The following is an 18059-nucleotide window of genomic DNA, read 5'->3' on the forward strand; positions in this document are numbered from 1 at the left end:
ACGGAGTAAAGCCACAGAGATAAGCCCCGCCCCCTCTAAGGCACGAATGACGCGAATCAACCACAACTTGTCGTAAACTCGCAACAAACCGACTCATAACACGCGACCTGTGCTCACTGCTCAGTCCAGACGACACATCACGTGCTACACCGATTGTTTCATGACACTGACTGGCAACTAATCCACAAGAACATCACATCGCTCGGGAGCTGAGGGGAGAGACGTAGACGTTATTAAAAATGCATTTGCACATCGTGTCGGCGTGAGTACGAGTCAACACCCGGATGTCAAAAAGACTTATCGCGTCATTCCCCGTAAATCATCAGAATAAACATCGCGGCTGTGTTCAAACAGACCCGAGGAGAGCTCTGCCCGGCTTCGAAAACATCCGCGTGTTCCACTTGACTTTTTAGATGCCAGCTGCGTGTGCGTGTGCGTGTGTATATTTGTGTGTGTGTGTGTGACTTTGGCAGCTCGAGCTGGACATGGTTAGCAGACAGGTGGAGAATAAGTGGAATGATGGGGACAATGTGAGAGGAATCACTCATCAGACTGAGGCGGTATCGTAGCGACAGTGTAGTAGTAGCTATACAAAATAAACTGAATTGAGTAGAATAGAGTGTGTGTGTGTGTGGGGGGGGGGGGGGTAAATCAGACACCTGAGAGAGCAGAGGGTGTGGATTCAGGGTCGAAGGTCACCGATTGAGAGTAGAAACGCAAATGTTACGCCGCTGCATTTTTGGACCTCGGAAACCCCCCGACAGACGGCGGGTGAGACGGTAACCATGACAACGGCGATCCCTTCATAATTTAACAACTCTCTCTCGAAGTCCGCGTGGACCTGCAAGTTATTGCCCATTGCACGATGGACACTAACGTTGCTTCCATGTGCACGGAACACGTCTTCGCTGCATCTGGCCGACGTGATGTTTGATATGTATACGCTCAGGAGGACGCAGGTCAAAGGTCACCGTCACTAGAAGACCGATCACCTCCCGCGCACACGTCACCACGGCACGCTTCCCCCGTTCGGTCGACTGTAACGGACGTCAATCTGCAGCGGGATCAATGCAAACTCGCGGGGCTCGGTCCATAATCAATGCGATTACTCGATGCTCTGCAGACACGTCCGTCCTCTTAATTAAGACGACGTCCCGGCAGGCGGACAAAGAGACGCGACGCCGGGATCGATGAGTCGACCGCATCAGGATGCGATCCTTGTCATTTCTGGGGGTGTCAGATGACAACATTTAGAAGAAAAAATGAAATATTTATAGTCCCGACAATTTGGGGGACAGGCTCATTACCTTCACATTGAAAATGTGGAAGGTTATGTTTTGATTGGCGTGTATTTATTTATTTGTATGCGTGTTATTCGCATAACTCAAATAGTATTAAACCGAATCGCATGATATTTGGTGGGATGATTGGTTATTATCCGGGGACCATTTGATTAGATTTTGGGATTGCTCGGGTCAAAGGTCAAGAAAAGGTCAAAATCTTCTTTTTGCCATAGCGCGGTACATTTTTATCCAATTGGCATGCAACTAATGCCAAAATGTTCATAATTCAATGACCAATCTTGTGATATGCGAAGGTATGCGCTCTACCGAGTGCCCATTCTAGTTCGCTTTGTTATGATACTGAAAAAACAACAACAACATTGATTTCAGTCTCTTGTCTGTGTGAAGCATGGGGCGTAAAGACTGGACGCAGCCTGGCTTTGTTCAATCAGTGCGCATTTGATGCCCAAGGCGCACCGATTGGCCAACGACTTGGGAGGCTGTTAGGATGCCGGAACTATTTCTTGGCACGCGAGAAATCCATCCGCCCATTAGCGCCGGCTGCTGTAGTGCTGGTCGCCACATGGTATCAAACCTGGCAACCCCCAGTCAAGACGAAAACAAATAGTTCCAGCGTGTAACTCAAGAGTAAAAAAAAAAAACTGTTGCACATAAATTGTTGAATAAAAACCCAAAAAACAATTAATTTGGAATGGTCCGGATGCTATCCAGTAATGTACATGGAAATGTTTCCATGGTGTCGCTGACAGCTGTGAAATTGATGGCGTCAGCGACAAAGAATCCAATCAGCAATTGAGCATTTGTTATTGTGTATTCAGTCCAATAACCGCGGGAATACAATTTCCCCCACGGGGCATTATTACGATCTAATCAAATCAAACGTAATAACAGGGTTCTTAGACATTTTGACCAATGGATTTCCATAACTTTTCCATGACTTCCAGGACTTTAAAACAAATTTCCACGACCAAACTGAAATCTCGGTATAAACATGAACAATTTAGAGAATTTTGTTTTCATAAAATTAGAATTCAAAAGCATACAGTTTAGCTTAAATGAAACAAATGAATGAGACAATAGTTTGATTAAAAGAATAAACATTTCTATTCATGTTTATTCCTTTAAACACTTATATAAATGTTTATTCTTTATGTGCAAATCCATCTGTTTATATTAATTATTTCAAACTCGGCGTGAATGAACATGTGAATATACCAACATTTCCGTGACTTTTCCAAAACTTTTATGATTTACGTTTTTTTCCATGACTTTTCCAGGCCTGGAAATGACCATTTTAAAATTCCATGACTTTTCCAGGTTTTCCATGACCGTACGAACCCTGAAATAACCACCTTGAGAACGGCTCATCGGTGTGACACGGAGGTGTGCGCACCACACGGAGACGCGCGTGTTCCTACCCCGAGCACTCGGCGGCCATTGTAGAGGTTGTCCGCGTACGTGTCGTAGTGGTGCAGATGTGGACGCATCTGGTCGAAGCCTCGGCCAAAGTAGCCGTTCTCCAAATGGACGAGCAGAGATCTAGCGAAAAAACAACAACAGGGTAGACGCAATTAATTACACATTTTTTAATTAAAAATTTAGATTTTAAAGAGTTCTGGACCCGGCGATGCAAATAGACGTGTTTTAACGAGCTGTAGAGGGAAAGCTTTCAGATGGCTGTCATGGAATCTGAACCTCAGCCTGCGGTTGATCAAGGGAGACGTAGCCCTGAAGTGTAATTTACCGAAAATAACCTGCAACTATAATTTATATTCTTTCATTAATCTGCTAATTATTTTTTAAGATGAATTGTGAATTGGATAATCGGTCTATAAAATAGTGAGACTAGTCCAGAATATCATCTCGAAGGTGAGGAATTAACAATTATCCTTTTAAAGGTTGCTCTGATGTCTTTATGGGACAGACATGTCTGAATAAAATATATATATTTATTCTTTTAAATAAAACTGCGTAAATGAACATATGAATATAACACATTTCTGTGAATATTCCCAAAAATGTGTGATTTTTCCAGGCCTGAAAATAACCATTAAAAAAATTCCAGGACTTTTTAAAGTTTTCCAGGACCGTACAAAACCTTTAGTTATCAAAAAACGCCACACGTCTGTAACGTCGACCATTTTTTAGAGCACGCAAACGGACCGGCACTCATTACCCATTCACAACAACAACAACACCCGTAAACTCCAACACAGGACACACAGCAGAAGCAAACTACTTCAATATGTGTGCGGCATATTTGTTGTGCATGACAGATCTCTGACACATCCCCCCCCCAGTGAGCATTTAGCCTCCAGTCAAACCGCATTGGACTTTGAGTTAGCGCGAGAAGAAGAAGAAGAAGAAGAAGAAGAAGAAGAAACAACAACACACACGTTTAGAGGGGAAAGTGCGGAAGGCTGAGCAGAGTTCAGAGGATCACTTCCCCGTTAATGGTGAGAGGGGAGGGTGGAAGGGGGGGGGGGTTTCGTGGGGTTCTGTGGCGTCATCTGAAGGCCTCTCTCTCTCTCCTCGTGGGTGACATATTTACCGGGACCAAGTCGCGTGTGTGTGTGTGGGGGGGGGGGGGGGGGTCTACCTTCGGGGGCATCCGGGGCCACTTAGTAGTGCGAACACGCCCAGACGAAACTCGGGGAGCAAAACAAGCGGATCAAGGGGAAGGGAGGCAACGTCGGGCGCGTTACAGGAACACGCGGACGCGATCGGTCGGGGGTGTTGACACTTGTGAAGGAGCCTGTTATCCAAACTTAGAGGAAGTCACACACACACTCCCACTCTCTAATGATGTTCCCGGAGACTTCTGTTGGTACGCGCTGCGAGAGGCAGCACTTTGCTCGTTGAAGTTGATTTAAATAGATTTTAATGAAGTTGTGTGCCAAGGTAGCGTCAGTTTGTAAACGGGAGACGCCGGAGCAGCCGAGACACTTCTAACGAGGGCAAAGGGCGGGAAAAACTGCGTTTCCGTTCCCCCCTCCCTCACTGCCAGAGGCTATTATGATAAATATGAAATTATGGATTACATTTTTATACCGCAATTAAATTGTCCGGCCATCAGCGGCGGGACGGAGATGGCGTTGGCATACCGTGCGCTTCACGTTAATAATCCACATTATTTCCGAGCAGTAGGCGAAACATCTGGGGCGGATGGAACCAAACGATCCGGGGGGGCCGAGGCGCCTTCATTTGAGGGACACACACATAAATGACTGCTTAATGTAATAATAAAGAGAACCGTGAATCCCAGATGAGACAACAAAGCCCTAACGTAGCATTCCGGCGCTCTCCACGGACGACTAAGGCGTCGCTCCACGTCCGTTGTGCCACTCGCACTCCATCTACTCTCATCCTGACCCCCCCCCCCCCCTTTCAAATCCAGCGATTGCTCGCTCCTTACTGGATCCAGCGGTTCCTGTTTGTCATGTGAGCAGCTGGGGGGATAATTGGGTCGCTCCTCCTCCCCGCCGGCTCTCTGTTCTCCAGACGCAGGATGACTGACGTGTCCCTTTTCCTTTCGCAACAAGACGAAGCATAACGAAGGCGCAACTCTCTGCTCCCGCTGCACTTCGGAGTTAAGTAAATAAAGAGGGAAGCATCAGATGGATGTACCTCCGCTCCGCACACACAGACACACTCGCGGTTATTATCGGAGAGCCGTTAGGCCGCCGCCGTTCAAGTGCTTTCCTGCTGCGTCGTGAGGATCAACAACTCGTCTGAGGAATCGGTGCCCGGCTTACAGAAAAAAAACCTTCTTATGAATATATTTCTCTTAGTGTTTCTCTGATGAGGAGAGCAAGGCGGGGATTCTCCAGATCTACACGCCATCCAGCATTCAACTGGAATCAAATGTGAGCTTTTGCGTTCTCTATGTGAGTCGTTTATTATCGACCATTTTTCCACGTCCTGTATTTGATTATTTTAGGAACTAAAATGCCTTCACATGATGTATTAGTAGAATAGATTTTGCCCCTCGATGGATGTCATATGTCCAAGTGCAGGAATACCGACATGGTGGAACCTGGTTAGCTTTTTAAAGGGACATCTCCCTTTACAGTCGCCCCCTGACAACCATGGGGCGACTCCCCTGGTTGTAAACATGAGTTTATCGTCTCAATCTCTAGTTTCAAGTCTTCTTCAAATCGTAAATAGACGTGTACTTGTATCTCTCCTTTCTAGTCTTCCGACCACTCAAAGCTCTTTAACACCACATGTCATCATTCACCCATTCACACCCATTCATACACTGATGGGAGGGGCCAAGGTTCCAGCTGCACATCAGCAGTAACGAACATTCACACACATGAGCACACCTCAGCCACCTCAGCCAATCGACCCCCACTACCCACCATTTTACTGGCAAATGTACAGTCTTTGGACAATAAGCTATGCGAGCTACAGGCTCGTATTCAATTCCACCGGGAAACTAAGGACAACTGCATCATCTGCCTTACGGAGACATGGATGTCGGAGGATGTTGCCGACTCAGCCATCGAGCCGGCAGGATTTTCCGTCCACCGCGCGGACAGAACAAAGACTCTCTCTGGTAAAGATCGTGGAGGGGGGGTATGTCTCATGATAAACAGATCTTGGTGCAACCAAAGTCATGTACATACTCTCAAGTCGCTCTGTTCCCCGGACCTGGAGTACCTAATGCTCATGTGTCGACCATTCTGGCTACCGCGGGAGTTTACAGCAGTCACCGTAACTGCTGTGTACATTCCGCCTCAAGCTAACACGGACATAGCGCTGAAGGAACTCTACGGGCGATCAGCGAGCAGGAGTCGGCACACCCCGAGGCTGCTTTCATTGTGGCGGGGACTTCAACAAAGCGAACCTGAAGAAAGTTCTCCAAGTTCTACCAACACATAAAAGCAACACGAGGGGAGCGGATTCTTGACCACTGCTACACTCCCTTCCGGGATGGATACAAAGCCCTCCTCCGCCCACCGTTCGGCAAATCGGACCACCGCTCCATCCAACTACTCTCCTCCTACAGGCAGAGGCTTATGCAGCAACCAATCTCTGTGAAGTAAGTGCAACGCTGGTCGGACCAATCGAGTCTATGCTACAGGACTGTTTTGAACGTGCGGACTGGGATATGTTCAGGGTCGCGTCGGACAACAACGCCAGTGAGTACGCGTCCTCAGTCACCGGGTTCATCAAGAAATGCATAGATGACGTTGTTCCTACCAAGTCGGTTCGGATTTATCCCAACCAGAAACCGTGGATAAATGGCGATGTTCGCGCTGCACTCAGACGCGTAACACCGCCTTTGACTCGGGAATATGGCGGAATACAAAGAGCCCGCTACGACCTCCGTAAGACCATCGGCTCTGCCAGCGGGAGTTCAGGAACAAGGTGGAGGAGAAGCTCAAGAGCCATGACGTGAGAGGTGTGTGGAAGGGGCTACAGACAATCACGGACTTCAGAGGGAGAACCAGCGGTGAAGAGAACTCCTCTACCTCCCTCCCAGGCGAGCTAAATACATTCTTTGCTCGGTTCGACGTGAACGGCAGCCCGCCGAAGGCAGCGCCGCCCGAGGAGACCAGCCTGCTGATCATCTCAGAGGCCGACGTGCGCAGAGCCTTCAAGCGGGTGGACATCCGGAAGGCAGCAGGTCCCGACCACATCCCGGGGCGTCCTCAGAGCATGTGCAGACCAGTTGGCAGGAGTCTTCGCAGACATCTTCAACCTCTCCCTGTCCCAGGCTGTTGTTCCTGAGAGCTTCAAGATGTCCACCATTGTGCCTGTCCCCAAACACCCCAAGGTAACCTGCCTGAATGACTGGAGACCCGTAGCCCTCACCTCGATTGTCAGTAAATGCTTGAGAGGTTGGTCAAGGACTTCATTTGTTCCATGTTGCCTGCCACGCTGGACCCATGGCAATTTGCATATCGTCAAAACAGATCCACCGACGACGCAATTGCCATGGCACTTCACACCGCCCTTTCCCACCTGGAGCGGAGGAACTGTTGTGTGCGAATGCTGGTTGTGGACTACAGCTCAGCGTTCAACACTATTGTTCCCGCCAAGCTCGACACCAAGCTCAGAGGTCTAGGCCTGCACTCTACCATGTGCAGCTGGATACTGGACTTCCTGTCGGGCCGCCGCCAGGTGGTGAGGATGGGCGGGACCACCTCAGAGCCGCTGACCCTCAACACGGGAGCCCCTCAGGGATGCGTGTTGAGCCCTCTCCTCTACTCCCTGTACACCCACGACTGCACGGCCATGCACAGCTCCAACGTCATCATCAAGTTTGCTGACGACACAACAGTGTTGGGGCTGATCACCGGCAATCTACGAGACAGCCTACAGGGAGGAGGTTGGATCACTGGTACAGTGGGGCCAGGAGAACAGCCTCGTCCTCAACGCCAAGAAGACCAAGGAGCTGATCGTGGACTACAGGAAGCGGAGAGGAGAGCACACCCTCATCTCCATAGACGGAGTTGCAGTAGAGAGGGTCAGCAGCTTCAAGTTCCTCGGCGTGCACATCTCCGAGGACCTCACATGGACCACGCACACCACTCACGTGGTGAAAAGGGCCCAACAACGCCTGTATTTCCTTAGGCGACTGAGGAAATTCAACATGGCCCCCTGCATCCTCAGAACATTCTACACCAGTACCATCGAGAGTGTTCTGACAGGTTGCATCACCGTCTGGTACGGGAACTGCACCGCCCTGGAGCGTAGGGCACTACAGAGGTGGTGCGGTCGGCACAGTACATCGTTGGAGGTGAGCTTCCCTCCATCCTGGACATATACACCAAGCGGTGCGTGGCCAGGGCCAAACGGATGCTGAAAGACAATAACCACCCCGGCCACAAACTGTTCACCCTTCTACCGTCAGGCAGGCGATACCGCAGTATCAAGTGCCGCACAAACAGACTGAGGGACAGCTTCTTCAGTCAGGCCATCAGGCTGCTGAACAAGGACTGAGACCCTCATTAACACTACACACCAGAACATATTCTGTGAATATCTATGGCCATGGTGTATATTTTATTACATTGTTTATATATATATTGTATATATATATTGTATGTATATACATATATATATATATATAGTCTCAAAAAAGTGTATATTTTATTACATTGTTTTATATATATATATTGTCATGATGTATATTCTATTACACTGTTTTATATATATATTGTTAATACTTTCTTCTTTTTTGTGTGTGGATATTGTATAGTTTATTCTCATTCTTATTCTTTTTTTAGTCTGCTACTGCTGTCGGGTGTTTTGCACATAAGAATTTCACGAACCGATTATACTTGTATAAAAGGGGATGTGACAATAAAAACTTGAAACTTGAAACTTGAAACTTGAAACTTGAAACACCTTAGACACATGTACGGGAGCTATTTTGGGGTTAAGTGTAAAGTAGAGTAAAGTAAATTATTTAGAGTCAACAGAGTCGACCACTAACGTTAATTACGGAGTTCCACAAGGTTCTGTGCTGGGGCCAATTGTATTTCCCTTATAAATGCTTCTTTTGGGCAATATTATCGGGGCTGGGTACTCGTATGATATACAGTATGAATCTCATTTCACAAGTTCTCAAACGGTATATGTAGTGTAAACACAAGAAGTGCATTAGAAGAACTTGAACTCAATAAAAAAGGCTAAAATGATGTACTATGTAATGCAAAATGTGCGAGAACTGTCAATTCTGACCACATACTTGATACTGTGATGCATCAATTTGACCAAGACAGTGCACTTGCTGACAGACGCAGCAGCATGCCCTTTACCATTGAATCATTATAGTTGGCCTGTTTAATGCTTTAAGACTTAGTCTGGATCACTTGATGTTTTCTTGTGTGTAAAACAGAGGAGGAAGTCACCCACATATCCATCAATCAGAGCTAATCATCATCCCTGTTATCATCAGTAATCCTTGGCACTGTCACACACATCCACCCTATATACCCAATGTCAGTGAAAAAACTCAAAGAATAAGGGGAAATCTATTATCAATCACTGAACAGCGGTGGATCGGTCTAGCACAAACACACCGTCTCTCCGTGGACCATTTTTTAAACGGAGTGCTTGCCATTATGTTTCAACCATTGATTTAATAAGGGGCTCATAATGAAGATGTATGGGGACTGCGGAACCATTTATTCAATACATCAGACTGTGTAATTCATACTTCCATCTTCATTGCAGCACTCTCAACAAGAAAGTCTGCCAGTCTGCGGAGGATTGGAGCCTGCGGGAAACCCACGCCACTCATTATTTAGTGAGGCAATGGAACTCCCCATCAAACTACGCACGCCGCATTTTGTCAAGCTGTGCGGGAGGCTTGGCCGGTAACAAGGTATTATGGGATACTACGGTATCTAGAAATACCGCCGGTAGGATTGTCAAAACTGTCAGAACAGACGCTCATGCTGCCATCATACAGAGACGGAGATGCGATATCGGGGGTTTAAGTTGACTTCCTGTCGGGATGGAGTATCTGAGATTTGGAGATTTTCATGTTTATTTTTAAGATGTTTTTATAACGGAAATGTGGTATTGTTTAAGTTTTAAGTTATGTGGTCTGAAAATTCAGCAAACTCTTTTCATTCGACCTAACCAAGTAGTTTAGTGGCCTCAACCTAACTGAGTAGTTTAGTGGCCTCAACCTAACTCAGTAGTTTACTTGGCTCAACCTAATCGAGTAGTTTAGTGGCCTCAACCTAACTCAGTAGTTTAGTGGCCTCAACCTTAACGAGTAGTTTAGTTGGCTCAACCTAACTCAGTAGTTTAGTGGCCTCAACCTAACTCAGTAGTTTAGTGGCCTCAACCTAACAGAGTAGTTTAGTGGCCTCAACCTAACTCAGTAGTTTAGTGGCCTCAACCTAATCCAGTAGTTTAGTGGCCTCAACCTAACAGAGTAGTTTAGTGGCCTCAACCTAACAGAGTAGTTTAGTGGCCTCAACCTAACTCAGTAGTTTAGTGGCCGCAACCTAACTCAGTAGTTTAGTGGCCTCAACCTAACTCAGTAATTTAGTGGCCGCAACCTAACTCAGTAGTTTAGTGGCCTCAACCTAACTCAGTAGTTTAGTGGCCTCAACCTAACAGAGTAGTTTAGTGGCCTCAACCTTACTCAGTAGTTTAGTTGCCTCAACCTAACTCAGTAGTTTAGTGGCCTCAACCTAACAGAGTAGTTTAGTGGCCTCAACCTAACAGAGTAGTTTAGTGGCCTCAACCTAACTCAGTAGTTTAGTGGCCTCAACCTAACTGAGTAGTTTAGTTGCCTCAACCTAACCGAGTAGTTTAGTTGCCTCAACCTAACCGAGTGGTGTTGTCGCCTCAACCTAATTGAGTAGTTTAGTGGCCTCAACTTAACTGAGTAGTTCAGTGGCCTCAACCTAACCGAGTAGTTTAGTGGCCTCAACCTAACAGAGTAGTTTAGTTGCCTCAACCTAACCGAGTGGTGTTGTCGCCTCAACCTAATTGAGTAGTTTAGTGGCCTCTCTTTGGGGGTCGTTCACGTAGACAGTAGTGGAAGTCCTTTAGTTTCTCAGTGGCCTGAACCCGAGGACCCATGTGACGTCTCGACGTGGTGGTGAGATCAGCTCCATCAGCTCTGACTTCCCTTTGGCCACGCCGCCCTCTGAGAGCTTCAGCTGAGGTCGGCAACAAGAAGTAAGGATTTCTTTACGGTCACAATAACGCTCTTCACTCGTGATATCAACCTGCGTAATTACAGCTGATATGCAGTATTGTATCCACCAGGGAAGGAAACACACATCTGCAGTCCAACACAATATCATTGACTCCTGCTAATGGTGAAGATAAGGACTACGCTTTGGTCGAGTTTATCTACACCACATTCTTTAAGCAAGAGACAAACCACCAATCCTCATCCCCAATATCCCGTAGGTATTCTGTAAATTATTCAGAGGATACTTACTGGTTTACTGAATGAATGGCTTTAATTGAACTGAAGATGCCTTCGCTTATGTCCGGCTTCAGGGTTCCTTTGGCCTTTAAGATCTCCACAAAGTACTGTGACAAACAAGAGAAACACAGAGGGGTTATTTCTTCAGCACATGTATTAATAAGCTAGAAGTGATCAGTCACGTTATGATGAGATGCTTTCATTGATGAGAGAGAGCAAATGTAACACCAGTATGCAGCTTAGCAGTCTTTTCCCTTTCAGCCCAGACTTGATTGTTAGCATGGATCATCGAGGTCTGGGTCATGGAATTCCTGCTCCTGACTACGCCACTGTCCTGTTGAGAGACCCTCCCCTCCTCCTCCCACCGCCATCTGCCCGATGGATCATGTCTCCATCAATCCATCTACCTATATGAACTATATTCATACACTCTGTCATATTCATTTAATGTAAATAACTTTTAACTGTAAATCTGTCCATCTATTCTCTACATTCTGTCCATCCTCCTGGTCCTCCTCTGTCCTCTCCCTTTTCTTCCTTTTCCCCCTGTTTTTTCCCCTTTGGGGTTTTTTTATCCGGGAGGAGTCCTTGGTTTTTGGGGGGTGTATGTGGGTGTGTACATTAAAAGCACAGATTGTAAGCACTCTGATTTGTGATTTTGTTTACATATATAGATATAATTTGAATTGAATCGAATCACATGGTTCAGGGTTCATACACATGTGGACCAATAGATGTCCATGACTTTAAACCAAATTTCAATTAACAAACATTGTGTGAAAACTCGGTGTATACACGAGTATACCTTGAATGAGTGGTTCTCAAATGGGGGTACGTGAAGGCCCTCTAGGGGAAACGTGAGATTTGTTATAAATATATTTCAAATGAGCATTCATTAAAAAGGTAATTTAATAAATATTCAATAAAAATATAAGTGTACGTTCATAAACTGAATTGTATATATTATATGAAAAATGCTGCATATTACAAAAAAATGTCCAACCTAAAATGCTTTGCATTGGTCAGAGGGTATATAACTCAAAAAAGGTTGAGAAGCATTGCATTAAATGACACAAATGAATGAGAGACAACAGTTTGATTAAAAATAAAAAATATTTATACAAATGTTTATTCTTTTCAATCGAACTGCGTAAATGAAAATATGATAACAAATGTTCCATGACTTTTGGGGTTACGTTTTTTTCGAGGACTTTTCCAGGTTTTCCAGGACCGTACGTACACTGTGTGTCACTGCGTGGCTCATACGAATGAACCAGTATACTGGAATGTTGTTTCGCAACGCTCAAAATAAAGCGACAGCTGTGCCCGTCTCAAGTCATTTGAAGTGAAAATGGAATTAGCTAATTGAATGTGCATTAGGCCTAAAAAAAGACTCCTAATTGGAGTGAAAGGGTGGAGGGGTGAGTAATTGTGTAGAAATGAGGCTGCACAGTGGTGGGTGAAGGAGTCTGTTCTCTCCGCGGGGGGTAGGAGGACCATGTATGCTACCTTGAGTCTCTGTACAGTGTTCAACTTTTGGCTTCTGACGATGCTCGACGAGGAGGCGTTGTCTTTTTTATCACTGCATATTCTCTTTTATTATGGAAACAAATCCTACAAATATTATTTTTTTAAATATGCATTTTCTTTCCAGTATTGGTATGTATCAATGCATATAGTTTTGTCTTTGTGTGTCGTGGTTTTAAGATCAAACTGAGATATATGCCTCCACCTTAATACAATAAAAGGTGGATGGTATTTTACAGTGGAAACATCTTGATCTCTATGTTCATTATAATCATAATTTGTCATGCAGATTACCATGAAATTGACATTTAACCAAATACAGGAAGTCTGAATGGGATTCACCCAACCTGGCCGACAATACCGAGGTTCAAGTCTGGGTTGTGTTACACTTCAAATGGCATGTTGAGACTTCTCAGACGTATTCCTTTACAGTCGTACGTACAGTGGTGACCAGCTCCAGCTGTTGGCAGTAGCGTTGCTCCGTCAGCACCAACTCTTTGGCCGTCCGGCTGCGTTTCCTCTCCCAGCGGTCCCGCTGCTCCTGAATACTGGTTCCCCCGTAGGGACCGAACGGACCCGGGGAGAAGCTCATGGTCACGACACTGCACACACACAAATAGACAGATACACTGAACATCATGCCATATACAGTGGGGCAAAAAGGTATTTAGTCAGCCACCAATTGTGCAAGTTCTACCACTTAAAAAGATGAGAGAGGCCTGTAATTTTCATTATGGGTAAACCTCAACATGAGACAAAATGAGGGGGGGAAATCCAGAAAATCACACGCCGAGGAATTTACCAATTCATTCATTAAAAATCCTACAATGTGATTTTCTGGATTTTTTTTTTTTTAAACATGCGAGATATTATTGTATCTTTTTACTCCATAACAGTCAATTAAACCTTTTTTCCATTTCCCACCCTGAAACACTGTCCGATCGTCGTGAAGCGTCGGCCGCGGTCTGACCAGAGAATGTAAATAAAGGCGTAAATGATTGAATGCATAGACTAAACTAGAACGGGCACTCGGTAGAGCGCATACCTTCGCATATCACAACATTTGGCATTGAATCATGAACATTTTGGCATTAGTTGCATGCCAATTGGATAACAATTGACCTTGCTATGGTGAAAAGAAGATTTTGACCTTTTCATGACCTTGACCTTTGACACGATCGATCCCAAAATCGAATCAAATGGTCCCCGGATAATAACCAATCATCCCACCAAATTTCATGCGATTCGGTTTAATACTTTTTGACTTATGCGAATAACACGCAAACAAATAAATAAACTAGAATGGGCACTCGGTAGAGCGCATACCTTCGCATATCACAAGATTGGGCATTGAATTATGAACATTTTGGCATTAGTTGCATGCCAATTGGACAAAAATGTATCGTGCTATGGTAAAAAAAAGATGTTGACCTTTCCATGACCTTGACCTTTGACCCGATTGATCCCAAAATCTAATCAAATGGTCCCCGGATAATAACCAATCATCCCACCAAATTTCATGCGATTCAAGAAGATTTTGACCTGTTCATGACCTTTGACCTTGACCTTTGACCCGATCGATCCCAAAATCTAATCAACTGGTCCCTGGATAATAACCAATCATCCCACCAAATTTCATGCGATTCAAGAAGATTTTGACCTGTTCATGACCTTTGACCTTTGACCCGATCGATCCCAAAATCTAATCAACTGGTCCCCGGATAATAACCAATCATCCCACCAAATTTCATGCGATTCGGTTCAATACTTTTTGAGTTTTGTGAATAACACGCATACAAATAAATAAATAAATAAATACACGGCGATCAAAACATAACATAACGCACGCATACAAATAAATAAATACACGGCGAAGGATGTCATTTAGCAGGCTTTTATATCACTTACAATACACAAATTTGCATTTCAACCCAGTACAAACTAGGGGTCGGATGGCCTTAGCAGGTACCAGCCAGGAGGAGTTGCAGTAGTCGGCGTGAAATGACAGAGCCTACCTACAGGAGCAGCGTCGTCGCTGCGATGTTGGCCGTCCAGGGAGAGTTGACTGTCTCACCCGAGGTTCCTGGCAGTCGGGTAGGGGCCACAGGCAGAGATTGGTGCCCGCCACCCGTGTTTGGATGATTGGAAGAAGATGGTAGGAGAAGCCATGCGAACGAATGACAGAGCCGAGAGAATTTTGTACAGAGAAGAGGACTCTCCAAGTTACCAGTGGGTCGGTCTTCTTTAGGGAGGAAAAATAAAAAGTGGTGTGCTGAGTCCCCAGGTGAGCAAGGAGGGCCGTCTCTGTCAGTGGTGCCCTTGAACAAGATAGCTCGCTCAGAGTTTTGGAGAGAAAGGTAATGACTGAATGCGTACATGTCCGATGTTTCGGACTGTTGGATCGTGATTCAAAGACCCGATATCATTCGTGTGTGGAACATTTTAGTCGGAAACAAATGTTAGTTACTGCTCCCTATTCCGCGCAAAATAAATGTCAGTCTCTCTCACCTGTCCCTTAAGCAGCTGCGGTGACAAACCCTTCCCCAGCTGACCTCCAGCCCTGGAGAAGCAGTGTGTGTCCCTCCCTCATTAGTGTCACCTCCTCTGCGTTAGCGGAGCGGTGAGTGGGCAGAGAGCGGGGCTTCGGCAGCAATTAACCCACGTGCCGTCCCCGAGGAACCCTGCGCCGTAAACAAGAGGGCCCGATCAATGCTAACCAGGTTACCCCCCCCCCCCCCCAGGGAGACGCTCGCTGTGACTGGACGGGGGAGCCCGACGACGGCGCCGATCCGACAGCGACGCACCTCTGCGGTTCAGCGGGAGGCTTGCTCGGAGGTTTTTTTTCCCGCGAGCTGAAAAATGCCGACGCCTCCGAGCGCAACGACACGCAACTCAAAACAGAGCCTTCGGGTATCAAGCTCCTCCCCTTTTAGGGAACCATCTTCCCCCTTCAGTCCTGGAGGCAGACAGTCACCTCATGGAGACTTAGGACTTTCCTCTTGATAGTCTTATAGTTAGGGTTGAATCAGGTTCTCCTGGTCCAGACCTAGAGATGCTGCTATAGGCTGATAGGCTGCTGGGGGACGCTTAGGATACACTGAGCTCCTCTCTCCTCTTCTCTCTACTTATGGATGAATTTTCATCTCTCCATCACACATTACTAACTCTTCTTCCTCTCCAGTCTCTGTGACTCCACGTCTCACAGGGTCCATTGGACCTGGCTGTGTCTGAAGCCTCCTGCCTGGTGAGCCGGCCTCCTGTCACAGCCCTGCTGATGTTGATATTGGGCAATATGAAATAAACTGAAATGAATTGAAAACAATAACGGCATTTTGTTCTCGTTTAAACGTTAGAACTGAGTGAGATGAGAGCTTAAAGTGACGTGTACAGTTTACAGTAGACGGACCACTTGATGTCTTTTAAGCCGAGTACATTTGACTAAATTGGCCACACTACAAGAAACACCTACAGTTGATCCCAGTAGAATATGTAGGAACTTGGATTTATCGTCTGTTAATTAAAAATTGAAACTAAACTCTGGGCAAACTCCATCCGCTGAGGAAGATAGTTTGATATGGTGGAAAACAGGCAGCTAGGAAATGGACCAGTGTTATTAAGACCTGAAGATATTAAAGTTAAACATGAATTATCAACTTCACATCCTATTTTCATTTATTGTAATGTGTGGTTTACTTGTTTTAAACTCTCAAATGACTGGACAGGTTCACATATATACATGCAAACAGCTTTATATGCCTTAGTCAGCGGTTGAACTCCTTAATCAGATAGAAAGGCAACAATTAAGGCTTAATTCCACTTCTACGGTGTTACAGCGAGATGAGAAGAGGGATTATCACATTCTAGAGCTCGGACATCCGGGTATGTTGTGACGTAGAGAAACGCGTTTCAGTAAACCCAAGATATAAAACACGCAGCGCTAGGTAACGTTGACTAAGCCAAAGCTTCAGATTACTCACAGTTTGCTGAAATGTTTATTTCATGTGTCAAAACTCGTATTTTATCGGACACAACACTTCTGTATCCTTTTATCCGACGTCGGGACCACTCTGCCGCAGCAACATAGCTTGTGCTACTCTAACATGTTCAACAACGAGCGACTAACTTTCTCTGTTTCCGTAAACTAGCGCTGCTTCGTGTGAGAAAACGAAACGTCTCTACTCCGTAAGTACAAGAACCAAGCGGCTTACCTTCAGGGAACGTCTCCACTTTTAATTCAAGGCGCCCTTTTTTCGATTTGAGCTTCCTACTTCCGGATTGCGATGACATCGCGCACGCCGATTGGCTGGTTCGCACCGAGCCAATCACAGGACGCCCCGCCCCCCTCTGCTCTCTGAGCACAGCTGGAATGCCGAGACCTGCAATGGAAACGCTGCTATTTGAAATAAACCATGTTACATTTGCCTTCCCCCCCCCCCCATTATAATATATTCATAACTAGAACGGGCACTCGGTAGAGCGCATACCTTCGCATATCACAAGATTGGGCATTGCATTATGAACATTGTGGCATTAGTTGCATGCCAATTGGATAGAAATTGACCGCGATATGCTAAAAAGAAGATGTTGACCTTTTCATGACCTTGACCTTGACATTTGACCCGATCGATCCCAAAATCTAATCAAATGGTCCCCGGATAATAACCAACCATCCCACCAAATTTCATGCGATTCGGTTTAATACTTTTTGAGTAATGCGAATAACACGCATATAAATAAATAAATATATACACAGCGATCAAAACATAACCTTCCGCATTTTCAATGCGAAGGTAATAACATATAGATTCATTATTATACATGATTTGACATTACATTTACCCTGTTAAGCAACTTTATGCTTCAAACAGTGAAACATGTTTATTTTGTGTCAATAATATTGGACTAATACTGGTATAATATGTATGTGATGTTGTATCTTGTAGTTAGTGGGGTCAGAGTGAATATTTCCCACAATTCAGTTGCTGAACATGCTCTGTGTCTTTTATACCGACTATATCTAAATGGGTTTATTAAACCTGCTTTTAGCGTTTTGACTCAAACAGCATAACACCTTAATGTCAGATGTGAAGAACAAAATAACATAAAAATACTTCAATTTTAACTTTAAAATTAACTTGAATACTCCCATGGAGGCTTGCACTATGTATATGCCATGTGTTCATATTACTAACCCTTTTTGTGAATAAATAAACATGTACGCTTCTAGTTATAACCATACAAATGTTGATTGAAATGAATAAACTATTTTATAATCTGGTCTATATTTTGAAGAGTGACATTTAACATTTGAT

At 45.2% G+C, this 18059-nt stretch overlaps 1 protein-coding gene across 4 annotated transcripts in view; it reads right to left on the minus strand.

The window, feature by feature from the left end:
• arhgef39 (Rho guanine nucleotide exchange factor (GEF) 39) overlaps positions 1-17007 on the minus strand; it is a 48504-nt gene extending 31497 nt beyond the window's left edge. For 2 of the 4 annotated variants that reach the window (XM_056425207.1, XM_056425203.1), the window contains exons 1-4: positions 16956-17007; positions 13190-13349; positions 11233-11327; positions 2723-2843 (exon numbers count right to left, since the gene is read on the minus strand). In XM_056425207.1, the coding sequence (XP_056281182.1) occupies positions 2723-2843; positions 11233-11327; positions 13190-13339 (366 nt within the window). In that variant the 5' untranslated portion in view covers positions 13340-13349; positions 16956-17007. Of the gene's footprint in view, positions 1-2722; positions 2844-11232; positions 11328-13189; positions 13350-15255; positions 15429-16724; positions 16858-16955 lie in introns of those variants that run through there. The other 2 variants (XM_056425204.1, XM_056425206.1) reach the window with 2 other exon arrangements.
• Between the last annotated feature and the right edge of the window lie 1052 nt (positions 17008-18059).

The sequence above is a fragment of the Pseudoliparis swirei genome, chromosome 10 (genome assembly GCF_029220125.1).
Source record: "Pseudoliparis swirei isolate HS2019 ecotype Mariana Trench chromosome 10, NWPU_hadal_v1, whole genome shotgun sequence".
NCBI classification, from domain to species: domain Eukaryota; kingdom Metazoa; phylum Chordata; class Actinopteri; order Perciformes; family Liparidae; genus Pseudoliparis; species Pseudoliparis swirei.